This window comes from Papilio machaon, chromosome 6 (genome assembly GCF_912999745.1).
Source record: "Papilio machaon chromosome 6, ilPapMach1.1, whole genome shotgun sequence".
NCBI classification, from domain to species: Eukaryota; Metazoa; Arthropoda; class Insecta; order Lepidoptera; family Papilionidae; genus Papilio; species Papilio machaon.
Window position 1 is genome coordinate 6962937 of NC_059991.1, and position 14864 is coordinate 6977800.

The window sequence follows — 14864 nt, forward strand, 5'->3', positions numbered from 1 at the left end:
GAGCTGTCGACTAGAATTAATTGTTATTGATTTTGCATTCCTACTTATTGGCTTAGAAAGTTCCAAGGAAAAAAATCAACTAGAACACAACGAAAGTAGAAAATGACAAAAAATCTTTCGAAGATAATGTTACAATGGTAACTAACACCTAAGTACACTCGAACGTGAGGTTTCGTTACAACCCAGTTTTGAATATTAAAACGAACGAACAAATTATTTACGTTCAAACGTTTTATAACCGACTTGCAAAACATATTTGGTAAACAATGGCTTGTAATGCCATTACGTTTCGTACGAACATCGATTTTGTAAGACCCGTATTGTTCAAATAAACTGCTTTATATCGAAGACGCGTCTATTATAAATGATTACAATGCTGAAAGTGTGTAATACATTTGAAGAGATGTTTATGAAAAGAAGTAAAATAAAAATGTGTAATTCTGCTTTTGGTTATATTGAGACACATTATACGTGAGTTTGAAGTTCAGTTTGGGAGCGAGTTCAGTTCAGTCTGCGTGAGCAGAAATGTTTCCCGGCACAGGCCGTGCCAGGCCCCGGCCACCCCTTCTGTCCTCCCCTGCACGGCCCAATGGTCGATATAAATATGACATGCCGGCACATAGTTCAATTTGCTACAAACGCAATAATTTTATTCCATAGAGTTCTTGTCTTAATTCCCATGTATCTTAATGTTTGGATGTATGGATAGATGGATGCATGGATGGATGTTTGTTAGAAGGTATCTCCAGAACGGCTAAATTGATCTCGCTGAAATTTCGCACAGATGTAGAAGAAGAACGCATAGGCTACTAATTATTATTTTTTTATTCCGCGCGGACGGACTCGTAGACGAAAGCTAGTAATGTTATAAAGACTTGGGAAATTGTTTGTATTCTGTGAAATAGAGCTTGGAGTAATTCACTTTCACTCAATCTTAAAGTTCGTGCGTGAGAAAATTGTCTCAGACGTTTAAGAAGTAAGACGTCGAGGAAGTTGTACCGGCTTTAAATCCCATGATAGCTTGTAACATTGGCAACAGGTCATCGACTTCGGCACTTCGTACACAAGGCTACGCAAATCTGCACTATTACTCTTCGATACTTGCGATAAAAGTACCGCGTGGTCCGTACATAAGACATTGATTCGTCGACGTGAGTGTGATTGTGAACCTCAATGACATTGTATTGCGTTAGTTGCTTAGAGACTAAGATCGCCGGGTATCGAAGATCTACATACGTAGCCATGTATATGAAGGGCCTTAACTTTGAGCGTTGACTACTTTTTCAATTTGACATTTGGTAAGGAGTGGAAACGATTATGACGCAGTCCCGTTTTCGTCGAGAGTGAACGCCGATGGTCACGGTCATTCGGTGCGCGTCATACTTTTGTCGAGACATGGCCCCGGCCGCATGCCAACCCGGCGGGCTCTCTCTGCGCGCCGGAACGAAACCCGATTGCTAACTAGTCATGCCCTACTATCACTCGCCAGACAGACGACTCTCTAAATCACAGATAGTATATCGCAGAACGCCGCTCTCCGAAACGATTTTTTTAATTCAACACTAACAATATCATGTTACCGGCCATTCTGAGTCTATTATTGCAGTTTCATGTTTTTTTTTAAATATACAATTGCTAAGTGTTGAGTTTCAATTGCAAAGAATTCAATTCGATAAATTGGCAAATGTCGTGCAAAAAGGAACTTCTACAGAATTCGCTCATAGGATGTAATTTTATGTTAGAAGTATGTACGATTATGTTATGATCATTTTATATATCATCTTATACAGCTATATGATATACAGCGAACCGAATCCGTTAATCAGCAAGATGCGAAGACACCCATCTTATGTTATAAGTTATAAGTCAAAGATAAAAAAGACAACCGCTTGGTATGAGCATTTAAAGTTTCGTTAGCGGTTAGCTAGAGGCGCGCGCCTTCCCCGTGACTCACGTCGTACTTCGCTCCTCGCTCAGTACCTTTTGCATTCCATTTGTCAACACAATGCAGCGGTTTTGCGCTGTAGTGCGCGGTGCGTTTAGGAAATTGTCGGTATTCGTCTAAAGCGATTCATATGATAAACATATTTGTCCAGAGTAAAAAGTCAGGACATCGCTTTCAAACGACTAACAGTCATAAATAAGGTCTGTTCACACGAAGCCTAGCACAAGCAATAGTCTCGACTGAGAATACTGCGTGACGGTGTAACTGTACCGTTTCATAATATGGGAGGTTTGCAGTCGAAGCCGAGTTCTCAGGGCCGGGCGCGAGCATCGACCGAATCGCGAACGCCGGGTTACACGACTCCCGTAACTCGAGCCAGCTGAGCGCGGCTATGTGAATGGACCAAAGTAGGTGGCGAGCAAGCCTGCAACAAACCGCTACGAACGTCGCTCAACTATTACCTTTATACGCGACGTACAATGTAGTGAACATAACCTGTGAACTTTCTACTAATATTCTTGCTACTATATATAGAAATTTTATTAATCCGATATCGAATTAATTCTAACATAGTTTATTAGTGTGTTAAAAAATCTACGAATTCAACATAGCTATCTCGAAGACGTCGATTTCCATAGCGACTGATAAAGGTATATATCGTTTTTATTCGTAAGAGATGTGCGAAACACATTTCAATGCTATGCAATGCACATAATCAGGCTAAGATACGATTTAATTTATTGTAAATTGTTTCACCATCTTGATTAGTAACTCTTTAATCTTGTATTTCGCTTCTAATTCTTCCTTGTATTTAGCTACATAAGCATACGTAGATACGTGCATAGTTTAGTCCTAAGATAATGGCTCCCAATAGAAGCAGTACATTCTTGTAATAAATTTCCTCTACACATTTTTAAAGTAAGATAAATTAGCACATTAGAATTTATTTAGACGTGATCTTAAATTGTTTTTTTTTAAGAAAATACACATCTGCATTTCTTTCTCGCTTCGTTGGATAAATACATACAGTAAAAAATATTACTTTCACTATTACTGGGCGTCGCTATGATAATTTAACTTGGATATAATCTGTGTGAAAACTTTATAAGCATGGAATCTTAATGGCTATTATTTTTATTTCTTTAAATGCCGTGAGAAATAAGTTTTTAGAGGCACTTGTATGAAGTATGATTTCGTGAAGTAAAAGTTATTTTTATTAGGCACTTGTGAAAAGGGCAACTATTAGGCACGTCGAAAGCTGGAGTGTTTACCGAAGGCCCGAAGGTGGTGTGAATAGGAGAGTTAGTGAGTGAGTACATTGGCAGTGGGGCGCCGCCGGTGCGTGCACTTGTTCCGCCCCTATGCACTTGCCGGGGGTCGTTGTTTTTGCGCCGGCACTATTATATCAACACCGTACATTCCCACGCTCAATGCTGTTGCCCTGTTCAATGAATGTTTTAGCCGTGTAATTAGTTTACTTACGCTTGCGAAACAATGTGACGTGTCTGTATCGACTGTGATGTAACACTTGTTGAATAGTTCGGAGATAGTCTGGATATGTTAGGTGAGAAGATGCTCAAGGCAAAATTTGTTGTTTATAACTATTTAAGCATAGTTTTTTTGCTCGTCGTTTTTCATTTATTGAATTGATATTATTAAAATTGTGTCCAAATAAAGTGAGCAGTAAACAGGCTTATTTTCGTTGACATCGAGAATTTTATTTCTATAAATAAATTCTTCTATAATTGTCTTTGCATTCATGTGTATAATACGATTGATTTAGTTGCTGTTAATGAACATGTAGATCTCATTAAATCAATGAAGTCATGGACGATTGCATATAAAACGTTTACTAAGTGGTCTAAGTAAAAAACCGTCGAATGCGTATGCAGACAAGCTGTTTAGGTCAAGGTGCTTTAGGTTTATAAGAAAACAGAAAACTTGAAATGAGATGCTTGTGGAAAATTAGTGTGTATCCTACAGTTTCTATATTATTTCTATAAGTTTGCATACATGTAAAAGCTAACAGTAGTTTAGCAGAGTGCGCGAGAGTGCAGTGACAGCGCTTACGGACGCGTGACCGAATAGGTTTAGGTACAGTCGCGAGCAATGCCGAACACACAGTTTAACCATGCCTGTGAAATAAATGTGTTCGTGACAAAGTTAAAAGTTCACGACATCGTTATTAGTAGAACAATGGCAATTGTGGCTTTCGTCAAAACATTAGTTTAAGGTTTCATTTATAAATATTATTAGCTGAAACTAATAATTAAAAATTAAAGATTGCAGTGATGCAATATATAAGGCTTATGCCCAGCAGTAGGCGTTACGTGGCTGAAAAGAAGAAGAATATGTTATGCCATCAATATTCTTAGCGTCATCTTTACACAAGCCTTTCGATGAGTTATAAGTACCTATTTTAATAATAATTAAATTTGATCCGCGCTTTCTTTAAACATATTTCATTTTTATATGGCACAGCGATATTAAGGTATTAAGCGGTATTCGTGGGTTTTCACTGCTGGAACACATTTACGAGATCTTATATTTATCCATCTCATCCTTTTTTCAAAAACAGAGGTAACAATATTTTCGTCTACAGAAGTATGGATAATAGAATCTCACATTATGATATTGAAATCGAATAGGTAAGAAAGGCAATGGTCACGATCTCTCCGCGTCGGGAACAGGAAGGGGCAAGGTCGGCGCCCAAGCGTGAACTTCCGACACGATGACAACTTCAACCAACCACTCACTTGGTATCATTTATACACAACATGATTCCTAAATCACTGAACCGAACTGTATTTCAGTTATCTTAAAATTATAGTCTTTAAGTTGCAGGAGGTAGAATGATTCTTTGAACTTATTATCGGCGCACTTGTATACATATCGCCTTACACTAGCCACTTGGAAGGAACGTCACTATTCTTTGGGATAAGTGGTTTTTTTTATAAAGTAAATTGTGTAAACGTGTTTTTGAGATTTTTATCTTTGTCATTCTATTTCTATCATGTACTTAACTACTATCTTACTAAACCTACGTGACGTTGGTAGATTCAATATATTATCGTTAGACATTAAAAGACTACCTATTAATAAACTTTATCAATTCTTCAAACAGCAGGTGTAACGTAAAATTCTTACGATAACGAAAGTGAGAATAATTGGCCGGCTGCTTATAGTATACAGAAAATGAAAAAGAAAATAAATTGGCTTAAGTTGTGAAATAAACGATGCGTGTTTATTTTTACGAGTCAACGATCCGCGTACCAGCGGCGGTACCACGTTTGCCATAGTTCGTACCCGGTACGCTAACGGAAGTGTACCAAACATAACAAACGTTTCAGTACGACCGGCGGACATTAATAAACTAACGGGATGAATTGCGGCACGTTTCCACGTAACATTATATCTGGTTGGTAAACAATCGCCTAGGGGCAGGTACGTGCCTGAAACGTTAGAACGTCCCTATCCACATAGGTGGACGTACAACGTATGTTGGGCACTGCGTAGTTCTTTTGACATTTTAATTGTATGTACAAACATGTCGTAGTGTTAATATGTTTTTTTGATAGTCTATCCTAACATCTTATTTAAATATATTTGAAAGGTACCTACTGAAAAAGGCTTTTTTATTTCCACTTAATTTCAGTCCGTTTGGAATATTTTAGCCGTACAAGTAAGATGGTGGCTGTGTAGCATTTATTGCTATTTTGTACAAGTTAACTGTAATTTTCAGCAACAATTGCATGACAATTAGCATTTTCAACAAAAAAGCTTTTGTTTTAATACTAAGACAGTTTGGCAATTGTTTTCGCAATACAATTAGTATTTCTTTTCGTGATTAGTAACAGTTTTACCGTGTCTCAATTAAAAAAGAAATCAATAGATTTTTATAGTGAGCCAATATTGAGTTTATATAGTGTTGAGTGGCGGCCGCGCCGGGCCATATGTTCGTGTTATAAATACAGGCATGCGCGTGTAGGTGCGCCTGCGCATCATACATGCCAGGAGAGCCGCTACCGCCCACTTAGAAATATATTCTTTTGCTAAATTCGTCGACATGGATTGATCAATGATCTACATACATTAGTTTAAATAAACATGGCAGTAGTAAGAGTTTAACTACTAAATAAAACTGTGCTCTTTTGGCCAGGGGAACGATATCAGTATTGATCAAAGGCGTTAAATCAAAAAGAAACTTTTGCAATAGAAAAGAACGATGAAGTCTTGGCATAAGTAGGTATAATATAGACATGTATCACAATAGGTAATAACCGCATCTGTATAGAGATAATTAACAAATCAATATAGTATGTGTAATACACTCTGTAACATATATTTTAATAGTACATAATTCTAAGCGATTGTACTGATAAAATGTCATAGGTATTTTGTATAGGTAGTCTGTGTGAAATGAACGCGTCATCAATCAAAGTAAGCGGAAACGAAGTGATTGCCGGTGAGAATTATTGGCCACGCTTTTCCCCTTTGAAAGTCACCATAGGACTGTTATTGCAAATTAAAATCGATATAAAATATTCGTGCAGTTGAAATGTTTACAGTGCACATGAATTGTCAACTATTGTTAAGTGCAATATTTTGATGCACTGCATACTGATACTATGCGTTTGGTTCAACAGTTTTACAATTCTATGATTTTATATTCATAAAATTTGGCATGCAGCGTGATGGCCAGTATCCACATATCTTCTTTTTTCTTGTCTTAATAATGTACGTGTATTTATTTACCCTTCCGTGAAGTTAATCTGCTTTTTTTTATTCAATGCCAATATTGACATTATGCACACGGTATTACATAATTTGTTTTTTTCGTTCAGTACTAATTCTGGGACAGAGTGCCGTTTTTATCGAACCTCCGCATCGTGAAAGCCTTGACATTTAAGAAAGTATAACAACTTTAAAAGAGAATCTACTTTTAGAACACACGGCGAACGTAATTGAGTTTACTGATACTATTTGTACACTTTCTTTGTACTCTACATTTAGACAGACCAAACGAAAATATACTTTTACCTTAGTATTTTACGCACTATTACATTAGAATGGACATTTCTATTTCCATACAAAACAACATTACTGCGTACTGATAAGTTAGAACAACGAATAATGAAAAAGTCCTTGTTACGAAATTTGTGTGGTTATGTCACCCGTCAAATTCACGATTTGTCTTTGAAGTCGCCTTTACAATTAACCTGATATTGCCGGTGATATTATGCCGAAAACAATGAAAGTATCTTAAAAATTGTCAATATTAATGTGCGTCTCTGTTTATTTCAGGTGTTGTACTTGATGCGGTGACAGGATGGAGGCGGACCGCGACAAGCGCATGCTGGAGCGCGAAGTGCTGCGCAATATGATCCAGCAGTGGAACGCCAATAGGCTCGACCTCTTCGAGCTCAGCGAACCCAATGAGGCAAGTTCACATTATACACCTATCCACTCTGTGATAACCATAATGTCCTTAGAGTACTGTTGCTTTTCAAGGCTGGTTGATTCAGTAGGCCCAGATCTTGTACGAATTATTTGGCTTCATTTAGGTAGGTTGTCACTTACAGAATACAAGCGTAAAGTTTTCAAGTACCTTGCACTATTTCTTTTGTTTTCTTACGCCATGATTAATTTCAATGATTTGTATTCATAAAACTATAAGTTGCTTTTCATGTTACAAGATACTAAAATTTTATGTAAAAATTAGTAAACGTAAACATATTATAAAGCAGTCTACATAAACATAGTAAGGCAGTCTAAACAGGTGATCGTCGGCGCGACCTTACAATTGTTCTTTGAAACAATGAGTTTGTTTAAGATTTTCGGAAAACTGTATGACCGAGCGAGACGTTACCGTTCTCTTTAAAACTAAGTAATCTTAACGTTATGATGTGTAGTGATACGTTTACATGTGTGTACTTCCTTCCTTTGTACAGTCAGCTTCATAAATATAGTGGCAGTCAAGATATCCAAATATATAGGAACACCTAAAATGATCAATTATATAAGTACAACCAAAGTCATCAAATTAATTGAAGCATCCACTATGCTCAAAAAGATCGAAGCGTTCACGTCGTCATATATATGAGTACATTCAAAGTGCCCATAATTATAGTAACAGACAGAGCGTCAATAGTAACGAAGCACCGAAAGTATGCAAAAATATCGTAACATTAGACAAAATTGAACTCTATCTCTATTCACTTAAGATACACTTTGAAATATACTACTTCTGTTAAATTCATTTGACGCTTTGTATCAACATAATAGGTTGTCTAATAAGTTCGTTCCGATTTTTAATAGGTAGCTTAGAATAGACCCGAATATATTAAAATTATTGAAAACATATGACATGTTTAGATAACACATCTATCTATAAATATAAAAGAAAGTCGTGTTAGTTACACTATTTATAACTCAAGAACGGCTGAATCGATTTGACTGAAATTTGGTGAGCAGGTAGCTTAGAACCAGGAAACGGACATAGGATAATTTTTAACCCGCTTTTTATTTTTTATTCCGCGCGGACGGAGTCGCGGGTAAAAGCTAGTATCTATATATATAAAAGAAAGTCGTGTTAGTTACACCATTTATAACTCAAGAACGGCTGAATCGATTTGACTGAAAATTGGTGGGCAGGTAGCTTAGAACCAGGAATAGGACATAGGATAATTTTTACCCCGTTTTCTTTTTCTTTTTTTTTATTCTGCGCGGACGGAGTCGCGGGAAAAAGCTAGTACATACTAAACGAGGATAACTTCAGCCATATTTTGACAAATGGTAGGACACGATTCGTTCTTTTCTATCAGTTTTATAAAAACTGATTCACTTAATTTTTGCCGAAATACATAAGACGTTTTGCAATAAAATCGAACAAATATAATTTAAAAGACGTATTCCAAAACTTAAGGGCCTTTAAAACTTCCCTTAAAAATGGGCACGAACTTATCGGACAACCCAACATTTTTCTTCTTATTATTATAAAGTTTAAAATTTATAAATTGACGATACATGACAGATACCTAATCTATATATATATATAAAAGAAAGTCGTGTTAGTTACACTGTTTATAACTCAAGATCGGTCAAACTGATTTAGCTGAAAATTGATGGGGAGATAGCTTAGAACTAGGAGACGGACATAGGAACTTTTTATATTGTGAGCATTTTTTTTATTCCGCGCGGACGAAGTCGCGGGTAAAAGCTAGTAAGTAATATCAAATTTTACTCTGTCACAATATGTGCTAGTTTCAGTGTTTTACTATTTTCGCCGCAGTACGTAAGTTTAATGGTTCGAATCCCAGGCTTACAAGGTTTTTATTTTTCAATATTATCAATATATGTATAGAGCTTGATTTATTTAATGAAAAGGAAAAATCTGGTAATGTACTTAGAATATGTTTTTTACTTAACAAAAACAATTTTAAATTTTTATTTTTGGGGTATTAAATATTTATATAAAACTAGCGACCCGCCCCGGCTTCGCACGGGTGCAATGCAAAATATACCTACTACAGAATAAATGCACAATTTATTCTGTAGTAGTATTGTAAATGGATAAGGATTAATGCTGTATTGTTTAAAATCACTTCGTAAAAGAATAAAAATGGTTATGCTGGGTTATCCCTAAGAGATAGACATATACCATCGCGGACTTTTTTGTTGAACTTTTTAAGGTGAACAATACTGTAGTACATTATTTTGGTCTATCTCGTAGGGTTCAGCCAGCGTTTGCAATATAAGCGCAAAAAAACGTGCTTATTTACGACATCACATTAGAAAACTTTAAATTTATCAGTGTTTCTCTACTATATTATGCATTTATTATACATACAAACCTTCCTTAAGAATCACTCTATCTATTAAAAAAAACCGCGTCAAAATCCGTTGCGTAGTTTTAAAGATCTAAGCATACATACGGACATACAGCGAAAGCGACTTTGTTTTATACTATGTATTGATATTGATATTGATGATAACGATTAGGTTCGGCCATCTCGGAATAAAGCGAGTGGGCGGAGAGTGTTTTCACTTGTCATTGCGGTCATTGAAATTGAATTCTACTCGTATATCCATATCCTTGAAATACACTTTGAAAGTATACAAATTGTGTTAAATTAATTGACAATTTGTATCAAAATATTTTTCTCTTACTGTTAGGTATCTTCAGTCCGGTTACAGTAGAATTTTCCAAGCATAGATTTATTACACGTATTCGATGTCGCCAGTGACATAGTCCGCGCGGAATTAAATGACGAAACTTACAATAACAAACTTGAACAATAAAAAAACATGCTAATGACGACTCGGTTAAAAAAAGGGACAAGGAATATTGTGGTTCCTTAATTTTTAAAGATGTCGTATTCGACTACTATTGTAACCAATAATTGTTGCGATAAAGTTCAATTTTATATAACGCTTTGATAATAAAATTAAAAACCTTAAAAAATGTAAAAAAAAGTTTGGGATTCGAATCGCCAAAACTGCGTATGACAGCGAACAGTTAAGCCGTAAGGCCAAACTGGCTTAGATGGTGACAAATTAAAATTTGATTTTGCTTACCTATCTAGTATCTGTCATGCGGGATGTAAACTTGTAGTAAATAGCAAAAAAATGTTTTGATTATAAAATGTCAAATGAATTTAACAGAAGTAGTATATTTCAAAGTGTATCTTAAGTGAATAGAGATAGAGTTCAATTTTGTCTAATGTTACGATATTTTTGCATACTTTCGGTGCTTCGTTACTATTGACGCTCTGTCTGTTACTATAATTATGGGCACTTTGAATGTACTCATATATTAGACGATGTGAACGCTTCGATCTTTTTGAGCATAGTGGATGCTTCAATTAATTTGATGACTTTGGTTGTACTTATATAATTGATCACTTTAGGTGTTCCTATATATTTGGATATCTTGACTGCCACTATATTTATGAAGCTGACTGTACTTACAATACAATAATATCATGATTATGAATAATATCCAATCCAAATTGTACGAGTATAACTTAAAATTATACTACAGTCAAAATCTGTTATAACGACATCGAAGGGACTACTCATATTGAGTCGTAAAAACCGATAGTTGTAACAACCGGTGAAAGGTATTAATAGGAAAGATATGTATATAACATTCAACCAGGACCTTTGATTTTGGTCAATTTAAACGGTATGTTGTTCTAAACGATGTCGCCATAAACGGTTTTGACTGTATTATTATTACTGTCTGTTGACCGTGACTCCATTCAAGTGGAATTTAATAAAACGTTATCAGTAACCTATGTATTCTTCAAGACTATGTTCTACATTTATGCCAAATTTCAGTCGGATCTATTAGATCAATTCTGGAGATACCTTTTAACATTCATCCATCCAAGCATCCATGCATCGAAACATTTGCATTTATGATATTAGTAAGAATACTTAATACATAGTTTTATTTAACTCATTCGATTTAGTACAATGTATTAAACAATAGTGCATTGTTTGCTTTACCAATTTCGCGTCAAATAGACTTTGTAACTAGTCAGATCATTTTTCTCTAAACCTTAGTTTGTTTACAAAGTATATAGAAATATGTTGCGGACCTAATGTGTTTAGAAAACGTCTGTAGAATTACAAACTTTGTTTATTTCATTGAAATATCTAACATTATGACTCAGTGTTTATGAAACATAGCGAAAGTAAACAAAACAAAGCACGTTGTTACCATTTAAAAGCGTTTAAACTCTTATTTTTCAAGTATCAAAATGCAAGCACGCTTGAAATAAAAATGTTACAAAACGTTTATTCCCTGGTTTTCCATAATTTAGTTTTTCCATCTAAAGTAGATTTCTCCTGTAAGCGCTTCATTTTAAAACAATTTGCTTTGTGAACCATCCTTATCTTGTGAAGAATGCGCTTGAGATAAAATGTTTCCGTGTGTACACGACTGATATCTATCGTAAAGTTAAAGGTGTAATTCTAGGCTTGTACTGTGACTCAAATGCACATATAAAATAAAATGCGCTTTCATATATCTAAATACTAGTTGTCGCCCTGTAAGTTTTTCCAAACTATGCTCTCCCTCCATGACAAATTTCATCGAGATTCATACAGTCGTTCTGGAGATACCTTCAAACAAACATCCATCTATCTATCCATCCATCCATCTAAACATTTGCATTTATAATAGTAGTAAGATAGTAAGATTGCTTCTAAATTAAGATCTACAATATAATTAATAAATCAATAATAATTACGCCAACACAATGTACATTATGTGGAAACGATAGATTTTTTTTCGTAAGTAGTTAATATAGTGATGTAATTTAACTTATTTAACTTTTAATTTCCAGAACTTGGAGTTCCACGGTGTAATGCGCTTCTACTTTCAAGACTCAGGCCAGAAGATTGCAACGAAATGCATCCGCGTCGCATCTGACGCTACAGTTAGCGATGTCATAGGTAAAGATATACATGCATTTTTACTTTATATATATGTGATTAAACAATTCTTCGTATTGTATCATATCGTTGTAATAGAATTTAAACGTAGCTTTGTAAAATCTTAAGAAATTATATTTCTAATTTATTTAGTTGACCAACAGATTCGGTAACAAATGATAGTTTATATGTTTATGTATAAGAAACTTATTAATTGAGCACATGACAGACCAACCGTTTGTTTTTAAGATGAAAATATTTAATTAATGAATATATCCGTTTAAAACATACTGTTATCTCTGTTTTATCAAATATAATGGGGATATATTGAGGTATGACGATATGTTTTATATAGAGATTTTGGTTTATAGTCATTCTAAGTGCAAAGTAGGTCGTCTAATGCCGTGCTAAAGAGGCTCAGGCTAAAGTTATTATGTCACGTTATTATCGTTATGGACGAGTCGTAAAATTAATTAATCAGACAGTATCAATGTTATCAATTTCAACAAGTGTGATAAGTTTATGATAAATCTACAGTTTTGGAATGTTACTAGGAACATGAAAATGTTGAAAGTTAATATTTAACTTTTAAACAAGTTCTAGGCAATAATTAGTTAAGATATCTCATACAAATTTATACTAAAGAGGCTCCTTTAGTAACCAAATAACGACTCTGAATTGACAGATGTTAAAGGAAACGCACTAAAAGCGTTTATTACTAAAATTAAATTTATATATTTAATTAACAGTAGCCGCTAAATTAATTAATTCAGACAAAATGTAAATTTATAGTTCTGGTTTAAGATCCGTGGTTTCTTGCTTTTTTTTCTCACCAGAAACTCTGATCGAGAAGTTCCGTCCGGACATGCGCATGCTGTCGCTGGGCTCGTACTCGCTGTGGGAGACGCACGGACCAGACTACGAGCGCCGACTGGAGCCTCATGAGAAGCCGCTACTCGTTCAGCTCAACTGGCACACCGATGACCGCGAGGGACGCTTCCTACTCAAGTGCCTTACTAATAACGAGGTTCACGTTTTTTTTACTTAAACACACTAAAAAAATTAGGATTATGCGACCCGCGACTGAATCGTGGTCCAAAATCAGAATATTCAATTACAAAAATCAATTCATATTTTTATGAGTACCCAAATTAAACTTTCACGAAATTAATTAAAAGAAATAATGTATGTAAAATCATTGCATTTTTATTCACTATTATTATTTATAAAATTAAATGCAAGTACATGGAAGGATCCTATGTAGTGAAAATGTTAACTAAATTTGTCTTAATTTGCAGGTTCCTCTGTCTTCCGTCAATGAAAAATCAGATCAGAACTTCAAAAGAAAATTATCAAAACGTGAAAAGAAAGAGCTCAAAAAGAAAGAGAAACTTTCAAGATTAAAGTCGGACACCAATGATGAAAACAGACCGATTGCGGAGAAACTTTACACAGGTAAACTTAACTACGTATATACATTTGAAGACAGAATTCAGTTTTTATCGTGGAAAATTTAACCGTTAAGTTCCACTGCCATAACACGTGTAAACTATTGTCCTTTTTCATACATACAAGCTTATCGGCAATGGAAACCTACACTTTATTTTGAGGCAATAGGTGTTTCCCGTTGGGCCGATCGGCCTGGCCTACAATTCGGACAGCCAGATGGGAAAACATTTTTTAATTCTATAGACTCAATCAACCCAATGGAAAAATAAATCCCATTGGTATAACGAAAAATCCGAGGCAATGTTAGTTTTTTTAACCTAGATATATGACGAATCAATTTGTATTTTCTGTATCGTTTAACAACTCTACAGTGGAAACATAGTTAGCTTCATTATGACTAGTTAGTGGCAACACTTTCTTACCGAAACATGTTTGTTAGCGATTTAAATTATGTAAGGCACTATAATGCAATAATAGATCTTACTTTCCGTGGTTTTCTTTAAATAATAATAATATTAAATATTCTATTCTTGTATTGTTGTTATATTTTTGATTACGTATTTCTGTTTTGTATACAATTCGTCGAACTTTATTGGTTTCCTTATTCCCGTCACGTTAACTCAATCGTCGGATACTATAACTGTGTGTGTATCCAGAGCTGCCGGAGACGTCGTTCACGCGCAGCATCAGCAACCCAGAGGCGGTGATGAGACGCCGACGGCAACAGAAGCTCGAAAGGAAGCTGCAGCAGTTCCGTTCCAAGGACGGCGGACCTGACACCGGTAATGCTGTTACACCGCTCATCTGTTCAAAAAAAAAAAAAGAAAATAAGCATATTCTCAATTGTTTTATATTTGTTAATGTTAGGCGGTACACTGAAAATCTACGGGTCCTCGCTATGTCCGGATGTACCGTACAAGACGCTGCTGCTGTCTGTAGGAGACACGGCCGCTGCGGTGGTGCGCGAGATGCTGGAGAAGTACGGCCTCTCACGGCACGAGCCGCACCACTACTGCATTGTACAGGT

The 14864-nt window shown here is 35.4% G+C and overlaps 1 protein-coding gene across 1 annotated transcript in view; it reads left to right on the plus strand.

Annotated features, from left to right (window-relative positions):
* LOC106714968 overlaps window positions 1-14864 on the plus strand; it is a 54874-nt gene that overhangs the window by 6970 nt on the left and 33040 nt on the right. The window contains 6 exon segments of the mRNA XM_045678428.1: window positions 7250-7385; window positions 12301-12409; window positions 13225-13415; window positions 13687-13843; window positions 14494-14619; window positions 14705-14862. Coding sequence (XP_045534384.1) covers window positions 7275-7385; window positions 12301-12409; window positions 13225-13415; window positions 13687-13843; window positions 14494-14619; window positions 14705-14862 — 852 coding nt within the window. The 5' untranslated portion in view covers window positions 7250-7274.